At 53.5% G+C, this 13,040-nt stretch overlaps 3 protein-coding genes across 3 annotated transcripts; 2 read left to right on the forward strand and 1 right to left on the reverse strand.

Annotated features, from left to right (window-relative positions):
- Window positions 1–1,217: 1,217 nt before the first annotated feature.
- On the forward strand, window positions 1,218–3,227 carry CLAFUR5_13127 (Histone promoter control protein 2; the record flags this gene model as incomplete). Its single annotated transcript, XM_047912275.1, has 1 exon — window positions 1,218–3,227. The coding sequence occupies one exon, from the start codon at window positions 1,218–1,220 to the stop codon at window positions 3,225–3,227; it is 2,010 nt and encodes a 669-aa protein (XP_047767665.1).
- Window positions 3,228–4,268: 1,041 nt separating this feature from the next.
- Window positions 4,269–6,076, reverse strand: CLAFUR5_13128 (37S ribosomal protein MRP4, mitochondrial; the record flags this gene model as incomplete). Its single annotated transcript, XM_047912276.1, has 2 exons — window positions 4,269–5,992; window positions 6,046–6,076. 2 exons carry the CDS (start codon window positions 6,074–6,076, stop codon window positions 4,269–4,271), a joined length of 1,755 nt encoding a protein of 584 aa, XP_047768092.1.
- Window positions 6,077–6,249: 173 nt separating this feature from the next.
- CLAFUR5_13129 (uncharacterized protein) lies at window positions 6,250–9,519 on the forward strand (the record flags this gene model as incomplete). Its single annotated transcript, XM_047912277.1, has 1 exon — window positions 6,250–9,519. One exon carries the CDS (start codon window positions 6,250–6,252, stop codon window positions 9,517–9,519), a length of 3,270 nt encoding a protein of 1,089 aa, XP_047768091.1.
- Window positions 9,520–13,040: the final 3,521 nt, after the last annotated feature.

The raw sequence follows: 13,040 nt of genomic DNA on the forward strand, positions 1-13,040 counted from the left end.
TGCGGCAGATGCACGATCTTCCGCCTAACCTTGAACTGAGAATAGCCCCACACGCGCGAACCTTGTTTCGGTGCACCCGAGCTGCCGGATGGCGCTAGGCTGAGTTGAGACGCTTAAAGGTGAAGCTCGAGTCGCATCGCAACAGCTGCTCTTCTTCTTTCACGGGCATCTCATATATGATCGCATGCGCTGTGTCTTGTTCATGATCACATATACTTTTAGAGAGCACCATAACCTGATGCTACACACCCTTGTTGATAGCATTGTGGCTGCCGGGATTCGATCTCTATCGGAAGCCAAGCGATCTACACCCCTGGCCGAAGAACAAGTGAACGATGAATGGACGCCCATGCCGCAACAGGGCGAGTCGCGAGATGCAGCACATGCTGCGGTTGATCGTAGCAGGTGATGATAACACGCTTCATCGGTGACAGGAGATTCTGCGGTGCTGTTATAGCAGTGTGAAGTGGCCGCATGATGCATCTCCGGGAGTGGCCTTCGGCTCTCAGGCCGGCCGGCTAGGTTGGCTTTACATGCGCGGATTGATCTGACACTTTTCGCTGCGGAAAGTCCAAGTCCAAGGGCTGCGGGCTGCGGGCTGCGGGCACAGAGCGAGCGACCACGCTTTGCTCGACCAGCAAGTCTTTGCGGGGCCCTGCTGAGTTTTGGTCATTTCTCGTTGTTCTGCCTGCTGGCTCGTGCCCAGCTGTTTCGCAGTGGTGGGCTTTCCGCGCTGGTATTCGCCGTTGCTGGCTGCCCTCCCTACTATTAGCTAGCAGCGCCCACTTTGTGTCTTTTGTTCTTTCATGCTCGTCTTCCTGCCACATAAGACCTGTCGCTGAGCTGTTGTTCATCAAATACTCCATTTCGCCATCCGAACCCACCACTTTGACACCACTGTCGTGCACATCAGCCTGTACCGCAGCATCAGCACCGTCAGACTGCACATGCCGATACTGTGTCGCCTGCATATCACGAAAAACTATTGTCGCTGTCGCCGCGTTCATACTGCGACGTTGCGAGCCTGGCAAGCCGCTCCCTGATTGGCCCGACTTATGGATGCTCCTTCCTGACCACTTCAACACCGCAACGTCGACTACCTGGCCGCCTGTCGTCGAACACTCCTTATCGCAACCGCCATACCGTTGCGACTTGTCTTGAATTGTACAATATCACTGTCTTGGCGCGTATGAGCACACCTCACTGCCATCACCAGCATGCCGCCGCCAATGGACCACGACCGCGCTAGCGAAAGCTCGAGCATCTCCAGCGCGCCATCATCCCCCGCAAACCCTTCAATCGATGAAATCGCTGTCGCCCAACGCTATCCCCAATCGGGTAATCTCGCTTCTGGTGGAGGTGTAGTTCGTTCGACTTCGGCTTCTTCCGCACAGCCTTCTGCTGCACAGACTGCCAGTGGCTCAACAGATGCACCGGCCAAGGTACGGAAGCAGAGAAAGCCTCGAGAACCAAAAGCACCCGGCGATGAGAAGCCAAAGGAGAAGAAGCCCCGCAAGCCGCGAGAGCCCAAGGTCAAGAAGGAGGGCGAGGCCGCTCCCGCTCCACGAAAGAGGCAGAAGACTGAAGACAAGTCGACTCCCGTTCTTGCTGATGCGTCCGCCCGGCCACGCCAGTCGACCCTCACCGAGATGGTGAATCAGTTTCAAGCACCTGCACAGCCAGCAAGCGCGACTGCACCTCAACCGCCATCGCAATTACGACACACAATACCAGCACAACCGCGACCACAACATCCACCAACCTCGGACATTGGCATGATACGGAGCGGTGTGCCACCACACACGCAAATGCATACTTCAAATCCACCAACACCGCGTCCATACTCGAGCGGCCAGAATTACGACCCCATCAGAGGTGCTATTGACTCAGCTCCACCACGGACATCTGCAGTGACAAACGGCATTCACTCGGCACAGCATTCGCCACACATCAATCGAGCATCCGCATCGCCATCGATCATCAGCCTTATTGACCCACCACCAGCCACAAACACTTCCGTACCTTCAATGGCATACTCTCCGCAAACAACCCTGCAACAACCTTATCAACCACAACCACCGCCGTTCGTCAACCATCAACAACACTCGCCAACACCGCCACGAGCAGCGCCTAGTGCACTGCCGCACGCAGCTGTGCAATCTAGTCCAGCGCCAAAGTCGATACCAACAATGGACGGAGCAATGGATATAGATGGACCGTCTTGTGCGCCGATGAAACCACCGGAGGTCAAGGTGCAATCCAAGTCATCCTCTTCGGCGCCCACACCTAAGCCAACACAGGCCAAAGTACATTCCTCACCAAAAGCAGCTGGAAGTGGACTGCTATCAAGCAGTGACCTGTTTGGAGGACCCTCATCCGGCCAAGACCTCGAGCGCAAGGGGATTGACATTGAGATTCGCATTACGCTGGATCCTACTGGTGGCAACACTGTCAACATGGCTCAAGAGATTGCTAAGAAGTATGGTCGTGATGCAATCAACCCTCGCGCAGCAGCACATCGACGACAGCTCCTGGAAGTTGCCGCAGCCGCCAACAAGATTGAGGGTGGGTCTGCTGACGACATGTCTGTGGATCTCATGTCTGAAGCAGACGGAGACAGTAACGTAGAGATGGGAGGTATGGAAGACGACGGCCTCGAGGGACAGACCACGGCCGAAGGCAAGCCCCGCAAGCGTAGGAAGAAGGTGGAGGAGTACGACAAGGAAGACGACTTCATCGATGACACAGAACTTGCTTGGCAGGAGCAGGCGGCGGTCGCTAAAGACGGCTTCTTCGTCTACTCTGGACCTCTCGTCCCAGAAGGACAAAACGCACAAGTCGAGTCTTCGACATCGACCCGTGGCTCCAGAGGTGGTCGAGGACGTGGCAGAGGTCGCGCTGCTGTCACAGCGGGCACTACTCACGCGTCCCTCGGCGCCGAGAAGAAGGACCCGAATGCGCCCACTACTCGAGGTCGTGGTCGGGGCCGCGGTACTGGAGCGCCCAGAAAGCCACGCATTACTAAGGCTGATCGGGAGAGGATGGAGGCTGAGAAGATGGACCGTGAGAGGATGGGAAGTGGTGCTCCACCGAGTCTTGCCCCGAGTAACAGCAACCCGAGCATGACGACGACCACAACTACACATCAGCCTCCACCTCCTCCGCCGCCACAGCAGACACTGTACAGCAACGCTCCAGATTCTGCGCAGCAGGGTGTGAGGGTCTAGACTTCTCCTGGCACCGATGCTACAGATCCTCCACAGGCACAGAGTTCCTCAAGTCCAGCGCCTTCTGACGCATCTGATCACCTCTGGAAGGATTGTCCGTACCCGTATCCTCGACGTACCGATTGGAGCTCGTCAGATCTGTGCTCTACTCTATGGAAGTATGCAGAACTGGCTACCCAAAAGGCACAGACTCCAAGTCCGGCGCCTTCTGACGCATCAGATTTACTCTGGACAGACTACCCATACCCGTATCCCCGACCTAATGCATGGAGCTCGTCAAATTTGTGCTCTACTCTACGGAGGCATGCAGAATTCGCTTCTCACGATGATTGTACCGATACCAGAGGTTCCCAAATGTCACAGACTCTGAGTGAAGCGTCTGCTGGCGCATCTCAATTGCTATGGACAGATTACCCGTACCCGTATCCTCTAACCACTGGATGGAGCTTATCAGATTTGCGCTCCGCCTGACAGAACTCGGACGCGCCGGTCGCTCCCACACCTTCGCAGAAAGCACTCCACGACAATGGCCTAGACTCGATGTCGCAGGATGTCGTAAGTGATCAGCATCCGCTTGGAGTCACTGAGGATACCGGCGAATTGAGACGGATCGAAAGTCTCGATCCTCATCTGGCGCCTCGACCAGTACGGGACATGGTGGAATGGGCGAGATGGCTTTTCATGGGAAGGCGGGCCTGAGGTTGATAATGGCGTCTTTCTGCTTTGATATAGAGAAGGCGGTCTCCTTTTTCTCGCATTGTACTTTTACTGCTCACGATGCCTTCAGATGGATGGCTCGGCGACTGTTTTCCCAGAGCAAGGGAGGGTTTCAGCCTGGCGTTGGATGGACTGGATGGCTTTGCTTAGAGATATGTGTGCAGAATCGCACACGATTGCTTCACCAATAATGAATGAGAACCATGTCAGATCAGGTCTTCGAGTCCATCCGTTTCTTTCAAGTTGTTGACTTTGTGCTAGCTTTGGTATGTGCTATGCCTTCTTGCTATGTATACATGGTCCCGCACTCTTCCTCGCAGATCATCACCTACCCTTCCCTTCATCCTTCCCGCTCTCCTCCTTCTCCTCGCTCTCCGTCTCCACCTCAGCGGGACTCGCCTGCTCAGTCTCACCACTCTTCTCCGCGGGCGTGTCCTTCAAATACTCCGTCCCCTGCCCAACATCCGCTATCTCAACCTCAGGATTCCCCTCTGGCGCAGGCGGCGCGACATCTTCACCAAGCTCTTCCGCTACATCCTCGACTTGGCCGATCGGAGACGTCTCACCGGAAGTAGCACCTGTCTGATCAGGCCACGTCTCGGTCGTGGAATTAGGCACAGCAGGATTCGCGGCGTCGTCGGCTGGAGAGTCTGTGAGTTGGTCTGCTCCGCCGAACTGGGCGAGGTCTTCTGCGAGGTCTTCGGAGGCGAATTGCTCGTCGGTGAGGGATTGGTCGATTGGGTCCATGTTCTCGGCGACGGAGTAGATGTCGTCTACGTCTTCTTCGAGGAGGGGTGATGTTTCTTCTGCGGATTCTGCTGGAGCATATGCGGCTGGTTCGGCTGGGGCGCCTTGTTCCCGAATCATTTGCTGCTCGGCTTCTGCTAGGAGTCGCTGGTCTTCTTCGTGTTGCTTTACGTCAACGCCGGTCAGGTCCTCGAACTCATCTTCTTCTATTGATGCTTGAGATCGTGCTTGAGCATGTGCTGCTCTTTGGCGCAGGCTGCTTTCTCTGCGCTCTGCCCTGTCACTTGGCCTTTCCGTCCTTGGCACACGAAGGCCATGTGCAGCGTTATATGTGACGAAGCCTCTCTTTGCAGAATCCTCCCTTTTCACCTGACCCTCTCCTCCAGCTCTGCCTAGAACACCGGCAATGACCTGCACGCATCTCAAGCTGTCGTCGTTGGCAGGGATGGGGTACGTCACCCAGGTAGGGTTAGCATCCGTGTCCACGATCCCGATCGTTGGGATGTTGTTCAATCCGCACTCATGCAGCAAGACATAGTTCTCCAGCGGGTTCAAGCAGACCACCAGATCTGGCTTCACCGCTGCCTTCAAGCCCAATTGATCTTCAAAGCCTTCCACGTCCCGATCAAATTCATCGACGACCTTCTTCGCGCATGAGCCAAGAATCTGCTGTCCATTGGTGATAGTCCCAGGAATCCACTTGGTGAAAAGATGGCATCCTTTCGACATCTCGGCGGCCTTGACGACAGCTCTCGCCTGTCCTGCTCGAGTGCCTACGAACAGCACGAGACCTCCTTTCTCCGTCACCCCAGACATAATCTTGCATGCTCGTCGCAGGTGAGCGGCTGTCGCATCGAGACTGATGATGTGAATCGGAGACTCGCCATCCTTCTTCCTGCCTCGCACACCGAAGATGTATCGAGCATTGGCTGGGTTCCACAGACTGGTCGCGTGTCCAATGTGTGCTTGTGAGGCCAACAAAAGTTCCAAGGTGATGTCCTTGGGCGATGGGGGATTTGTGAGGAGTTCATGGGGTTTGTAGTGTGGCTCGAGGGCAGTTCCTAAATGACCCGTTCGTGCCTTCTGGTGCTGGAAGAAGGCGTAATCCTGTGCGACGGGGTGGTTCGGGTCGTTGAGGGTCACGCTTCGCACGTTCGGTATCGAGTCGAGTTGCATCTGCGCTGTCGATGGGCCCTGCAAGAATGCTGGCTGCGAGGTCGGCGTGCCATCCGATGTTTCTTCTACGGAGGCGGAGGCGTATGTTCGTCTCAGCGTGGACCGTTTGGGGAGGGCAATGCGGCCTGCATTGCAATGTCAGTGTTGATCGCATCACACCATCTGTCACTGCGCATACCATGCCGCAGCCGTAATGCTCGTGTTATCATCGTGTATACATGTGATGAACAACCACTGCCATGTCCGTCTCAACTTCCTCCAGGTCGCATGTCTCCAGCCTTGGCATTCCCGTGCTCCCCGCCGCGTCGCAACTTGCAAGCTTCCACCAACCACACCCCATCCTTACACCTCACACCACCCAATGCCACGATAACAACCATTCATGCCATGTCGCGCCCTCAGCATATGCCGACAGGCTCCAGCTCCCTCACAATGCCTCTGGATCACCGATGACGGTCTGGCTGAAGCCTGGAATCGGTTCGCGCGCGCTTCCAACGCTGCCAGCAGGAGGAGGTGTGAGGGGAGACGATATGGCAGCAACGTTCCTGGGCCGCTGGAGGCGCATAGGAGGCTTTCAAAGAGGCGTATGGGAGTTGCAGCTGTAGCCGCTGGCGGGCCGTCCATGGGAGCTGATTTTGGAGCACTTTTTGGCATTGGCTCTTGCAAGCCGGAGCAGAGGATCGATGGCTGGAGATGGGAAGCTCCTCAGCTGGATCGAAGGAAAGCGAAGGAGAACACGACCGATGCTGGCTGGTTTGGACCGGCAAAGACGAAACGGCAAGACGCTTGGGACTCGTTCTTGCAGCCGCCGTCGATCGAGGAAGATGCGCAAGGCACGAAAGACATGATCCAAGCCGAGGAAGAAGCTATTGAGCAAAGTAGTCTGGACGTCCATGCATTACTCAGCGATATATCGCATCTGGATCACATTGACCGGGATCAACTAGTCAACGTCCTGGACTTTCTGCAATCTGCGGCAGACGAACCAAAGGCTGGCAATCTGACCTCGTTCTTACAATGGCTCTCGGGACGTGATTTGAGCGACGCAGCCTTCTCAGCTGTTGTCATGCTCGTTAAAGAGAAAGTCGAACTGGCGACCTGCGTCGACGACTTGGCTGGTGTGCTGGCAGCTTTGTTACAGCATGCCAAGTCTACCTCATTGTGCTCAGATATCGCGGATATCCTGAATGCGATGAGACACGATGAGCTGGGGATAGTCTGCATAAACACGACTCGTGAGCTTTTCAACGCTACGTCCACTATCGCTAAAGACACTGCGAGAACGTGGCTTGCGTGCTTGTCGCTTTGCCGGCCGTTGCAGGTAGTGTTAGAGCACTCTAAGTCTCCCACCTGGCAGAGCATCTATGCAGTTCTTGCCCAGCATATTTCTCAGCCATCGACGTTCACTCGACACTTTCTGACATTGCAACGACTGGATCTGGCTCGAATACTACTGCGTTACTGGGGGCCAACACCAAAGACGCAGGACAATGCCAGCATAGCAATGGTTGGCTACGACAAGACATACAACTTTCGGCAACCACCAAGCGACCTTGACATCAATGACGTCCTCGGTGACTTGGACGCAATGTGCGCGGCTCGCTACACGCGCAAAGAAGAACGACTGCAACCGTCCAGCTCTCTTGTCGATATGCTGGACGTTGCACGCCGTCATGGCTTGCAGTGGGAGTGGCTGTGCGAAGAGATCTTTCTCATTTTGACGCGTAGTTCCTCGGCCACTAGTGTTCAGAAAGTAAGCTGGGAGCTTCGATGCCATCCAGAGCTCGGTCTCACGACTCGTACGGCGCTCTGGCTGATCAGCTACTTCCTCAAACACGATAAGGTCAAATTTGCGCATTCGATTTTCCAAGGTGTGCCTACCCTGTCGCTGCTTCATGCTCATCAGTTACCGATCAGGCTTGCGCGCGAAGGTACGATCGGTTCACGTGAGATATGGCAGGTACTACAGCGTCAGCTCAGAGAAGACTTTGTCGACTTCCAGGACAGGGATCCGCAGTCTCCAGAACTGACTCTGGTCCCGGAGCATGTCGACTTGATTCACCTCGTGGCTCATGAGTTCGCACACTCCCCAGTTCTCGCCCCACGTATCGCCTATCGAAGAGTATGGGAATGCTACATCTTCCTACGCGATCGTCGCGCCCCGATTAATTCGTTACTTACCCGTGCTCTCGTGCACGCAGCTGTTACACGCCCACTGAAAGCACTGGATAGACCAAGCACTGAGGGTTTTCGCTACATACTCAACCTTGTAGAGCGCATAGAGGGCTCAGAGACGGCCGAAAAGCTGGACCGTGCTGTGCACCGGTACTGGACCGAGCACGTCAAACCACTCCAGTTTAGAAGGAATGTCGATCATGCCATGGGCGTGACCCAAGATGCTGCGAAGGAGAGACGTGCTGCATGGCATAACCTCAGAAACTGGGCTAGAGAGCATCGGCCGTGGCTGCGGTCCACAATGCCCAAACGTCGGACGACTGTGGGACGTTTCAACACTGAGAAGAAGAGAAAGCCGGAGTTGCCTCCAGCACCGGTGGCGATTGAGTCTAGGGCGGACGGTCCTGCGTTAGAGCGCCGTCCACCTCTCGGCGCTTTACAATATACGGCGACTGGCACCAGCCTTGCTGCGGCATCGACAGTTTACGTGCCATTCCCCTCCTTCGCTGAGGAACATCTGAAGACGTGTCTGCCGATTCATACCACTGCAACGCCGACAGTGGAAGAGATTGCGGATGTGGAGCCCGAATCGATCTCTCTTGCGCCTCGTCAGGGTCTAGGCTACGGCTCACCACAGAGTAATTCGTTAGCTGCCAACACTACGACGCAACACGAGCGTGAAGCCAAGAACACTCCAGCCATTTTAGCGGAGACGAGCATCAATGCAAATTTCGGGTTGGCCCCCGGTCAAGACGCATCCCGCACAAGGTCTACGGTGATACTGCACGCAAGATCCCAGCAAATTGTGGACGATGACATGCCATCTACTAAAGCGACCGACGATGCAGAGACGGACTGGCTAGACGCTGAGGACGCGAAGCAATTCGGCTGTGGCGACACGTCGCCAGTGTCTGAAACGAAGAGTTCCGGTCTCATTCAGAAGCGTCGCATTCATAAGCGTCCGTCCTTTATCCTCAAGAAGCACAATCGTAGCAAGTCGTTTCCGCGGGACGCAGTACCTACGATGCCAATCCAAAAAGCAGAGCAAACGTACGTTCGGAGAGCACCCGGCTGCGATCGACCTGCAGCACCACTGGAACCGTCTGTCAACGCACCCGCTGCGGAACCTGCAACACCTCCAGCGTTTCAACTCTTCGGTAAGATCAAGCGCCTAAGCGTCGGAAAGAAGAAGTCACGGCGGCCGGGCTCGGTGCAGACAGATTACGAGTACCTCGAATGGCGACATGGCCAACGTGGGCGGTACTTTTTGTTTATCGAGAGTGGTGGACAATGGATGCCTTACGCGCAAGTCTTGAGCCATGTGAAGCAGATGCGACGACAAGCCAAGAAGACGGGAGGAGTGTACAACCAGTGGCAGCTCAAGCTCCTTGAGAAGTGGGAAGCGGCTCAAGGCGAGATGGCGAAGAAGGAGAGGGGTTTGAATGGAGTGCCGCGGTCAACTTTGTTCCCGAGGTAGGAGAGCCAGGTGGAGTTTGTTCTGCGTGTTCGATGTATATATGCGATGATACCCAAGTGTGCAATGAATGGATTATGTGCAGGACATAGCCGTCCAACTTACGGTCATACATTGATGACGAGGCACGTTGCTATCACAACATCCATGGCAAAAAGAGAACAACCGTCCTCGAATGAAGAGCAGCCGCTTTTACGACAAACATCCAGTAGCCATGTAGCCACTGGAGTCGATGTCGTGTGATAGCGGGTACAGCCTCGCGCTTGCGATCTACAAGTGCTCGAACGAATGAGCCATTCGTGCGAGGGCGGTTGTCGAGGGTACGTGATGCTGAAAGCAATATGTCAGCAGACTCGCCTATTAAACCTATTCACGGCGAAACACACAATCATCTAGGAAACGCACACGCGACTGCCGAGAATCTGTGTGTTAATCGGACTATGATCTCTGCTGGCTTGAAAGCCTCAGCCAAACCGTGGCTGGTAATGGTCAATGTTTTGCACCGCAACTACACGCTCAAGTGATTCGCCATCGTCATCAACCCAAGTGGGTGAATATAGGCTGGGGAAGACAGGACTGCGTCCAACTTGGGCCTTGGGTTAGATAAATATATATTGTTCATTAAGCTGTTGTGGTGCCTCCTGGCCCATGCAGCTGTTCTACGTACTTCTGTCTTACGAAGGGAAAACCGCTCGCGGTGAAAACCCCTCTCCTCTCCTATGCTACTGTTGTCCGTTGTTTGCCTTCCCGCTTTCCTTATAGAGGGTGCACTAGTGTCATGGGCCTGCCCTGATGACTACCTTGTCTGCATCCCCTTGGTCTCCCTCCTCTTCTCCATCCACTCCTCCGTCTCGTTGGCTAGTTTAAAATGGGTGAGGTATCCTTGTCTTAGGACCTAACGTGCTATCCTCTGTACGTCGCTCTTGTTCGTAACGATTGACTGGTAGTCGCGTCTAGCTGCTCTCGCTCTCCATGTGCTCCGCCCTTCTACTCACTGTGGGCACCGTACGACCATGTGTTCCGGGTTCTGCGACGGGTAGCCACACTCGCACCCTAGGTTTTCTATGTCTAGGACGTTCCTCCTGTACAAGTAAGCCCTAAGCCCGATGTGTTCGGACCGGATTTGGATTGTTACGCTTGCTTCTGCCCTTGTAAGGTCGCGGTATAGGAGGTAGTTGTGTCTCTAGAATGTTCGTAGGGCTAGGGGGCCTATTCTCGCTAGCGGGTTGCTGTTCCATTCCTGTTCCTACAGGTAGCCGGCTACCTACTCTACGAGGCTCTAGGACTTTCCCTTACTCCCCTTCTTTTCCCGGGTTCTTCGTTCCTCCTCCTCCCTCGCTAGCCACTCCGGCGTTCCTTATACTTTCCTAAAAACCCGTAAGTCGTCCCGCTTCTGACTCCTCCTTACGTACGGTCCTGTATATAGCCGGCTATATCTCTATACGATTCGTGCTGTCTTATCGTAGATAGTTTGCTGTACTGGGTACTCTATCGTCTTCGCCGTATATTAGATCCTCATCCCTTAGATATAGTAACGGATAGGTAGTATCCCGGTCTCCATCTCGGCTACTCTCGTCGGTATAGTCTTATACGCTCCGAGAATTCTCCTTAAGTTGCCTGCTTAGGTTCGATTAAGAGGCTATTCGATCCGTCGTAGCACTGGCTTATCGACTCCCCCCGTGCCCTAGATTTGTGCCCCGTAAAGCATCACTAGTCGAACGATTGCTTTATACATTATTCTTGCTTTGTCGAAGGTCGCCCCCTACGTTGACTTAGTAAGACGTGTTATTGATGCCTCGTTTACTTATGCCCTATTCTAGGCCTTCAGAATCTATAGGTTCTAGCTTAGCTTCGGGTCTAGCTAGATTCCTAGTACTCGGAGTTCGGGGGAGGGCTTCGTCTCGTATCCCTAGATTATTATCGTTGCCTATATATTATAGTAGGTCCTCGCTTTACTAAAGTAGATCAGCTAGTATTTCTCTAGGGCAAAACGGACGCCGTAGCGTCTAGCCTAGTCCTCGTATACTCTATATCTCTCCGTAAGTATTCTATAGTTTTCCTCCGTTATTACGGACTAGGCTAGGATGTTTGTGTCGTCTACAAAGCCTAACGCCGAAGTCTAAGGGGACATAAGTAAGGGGATAAGGTCGGCTATAAAGATTAGGAATAGGATCGAGGATAGCGTAGATCCTTAGGGGATTCCGGTCTCTACGTATACCCTATCGGATTTATACCTCCCGATGACTATTCTCGTAGTCCTCTCTTTAAGGAAGGAGTATATAAATTTCGTGGCCTATACGGGGACTCCCTTCTGTTAGAGTATATAGAGTAGTCTTTCGTAGGAGACGTTATCGAATGCTCCGGAGATGTCTAGGGAGAGTAGCGATGCTATTCTGTTCCGTCTATAGTGCTAGAGGGTTTGGATCTATTCGGTTATTAGTTCTATTACCGTAAGGGTTAAGCGGTTACTTCTCCCTCCTATCTACGTCTCCGGGAGGAAGTTATTCTCCTCGACTAGTTTTATAAGTCTCTAGGCTACTACCTTCTCTAGGATCTTCCCTACTATATTTAGGAGCGCAATCGGTCTATATAACTTAAGCCTGTTATAGTCTTCCTTCTATAGCTTCCGGATGACTACTATTAGGGAGTCTCTATACGGCTTCGGATAGTAGCCTTTCCGTAGATAAGTAGTAAAGAGCTTAGCTAGGCTCGGGGCGATTTCCTCTTTATATTCCTTTAGTAGGAGGTTTAGGATTTTGTCGGGCCCTAGGGCCTTTCTTCCCTTAAGCTGTCCTATTACGGCCTTAACCTCGCCTAGCTAGACTGTCTAGTATATGTCTAGTAGTTCCGGGAACGACGTGCCTACTATATCCGTTAGGTCCGCGTCGACTTATATTAAGAAGAAGTAGTCCGTAAACGCCTTCGCTTTTGCCTCCGGCGTTAACCTTAGCGTCCTCGTTATATCGACTATAGGCGGGAAGTAAGGCGTCTTCTCTATCCCTCTAGCTCTCGCCTACCTCGCTAGTCACTACATCTAGTCAGGATTCTCTATTACGAGCCCGACCGTCGTTCTCTAGTCTAGCTGTTTGTCCCGACGTATCTAGGCTTTCTTAGCTTAGCTAGCCCTTTAGTATACGTCCTATATTACTTATATATGCTCCTTCGTCTACTCTCGTCTAGTCCTCCTCGCCTCCTTTACCCTTTCCGCGTACGCTAGGGTCTAGAATAGCTTCTGTCTTTAAGAAGGTCGAATGTAGGGTATATACCGACGAGCTACCTCCTATACGACTATCGTTATCCGTTCGGCTTCTTTGTCGAGCTCGGCTTCTTGTTCTACTTCTGTTCCCGCTTCTAGTCCCGTACTTGCTCTATTATCGTATAGTCGTACCGCTAGTTCGTCTCGGATTTCCTCCTACGGGGCCTTCTTCTAGTTTAGGCGTAGCTCCGCTATAGGTTCCTCCTCGACTCCTACCTCGATTATTATCTAGATCTAGATGTAGTCTAATCCTACTTCGAGTAAGAGG

Source organism: Fulvia fulva, chromosome 11, assembly GCF_020509005.1.
Source record: "Fulvia fulva chromosome 11, complete sequence".
In the NCBI taxonomy this organism is placed as follows: Eukaryota; Fungi; Ascomycota; class Dothideomycetes; order Mycosphaerellales; family Mycosphaerellaceae; genus Fulvia; species Fulvia fulva.